General features: G+C 68.0%; 1 protein-coding gene across 1 annotated transcript in view; it reads left to right on the forward strand.

Annotated features, from left to right (window-relative positions):
- TRIM7 (tripartite motif containing 7) overlaps window positions 1-344 on the forward strand; it is a gene marked incomplete at its 5' end in the record, with an annotated part of 5906 nt that overhangs the window by 5200 nt on the left and 362 nt on the right. Inside the window, one exon of the mRNA XM_010145556.1 lies at window positions 37-343. Within this exon, the coding sequence (XP_010143858.1) occupies window positions 37-343 (307 nt within the window). The remainder of the gene's footprint in view (window positions 1-36; window position 344) is intronic.

Genomic DNA, 344 nt, shown 5'->3' on the forward strand with positions numbered 1-344 from the left:
TTCGTTCCCATTCCCATCCCCGCTGTCCCCCCGCAGAGGACCTGACCCTGGACCCCGACTCGGCCAACCACCTCCTCATCCTCTCCGCCGACCTCAAGAGCGTGCGCATGGGCTGCCGGAAGCAGGAGCTGCCCGACAACCCCAAGCGCTTCGACACCAACTCGCGGGTCCTGGCCTCCACGGGCTTCCAGTCGGGGCGGCACTACTGGGAGGTGGAGGTGGGACCTTCGGACGGTTGGGCCTTCGGGGTGGCCAAGGAGTCGGTCCGGAGGAAAGGGCTGACCCAGTTCTCACCCGAGGAAGGGATCTGGGCGGTGCAGCAGAACGGCGGGCGCGCTTTCGGG

Source organism: Buceros rhinoceros, unplaced genomic scaffold, assembly GCF_000710305.1.
Source record: "Buceros rhinoceros silvestris isolate BGI_N320 unplaced genomic scaffold, ASM71030v1 scaffold37221, whole genome shotgun sequence".
NCBI lineage: Eukaryota > Metazoa > Chordata > Aves > Bucerotiformes > Bucerotidae > Buceros > Buceros rhinoceros.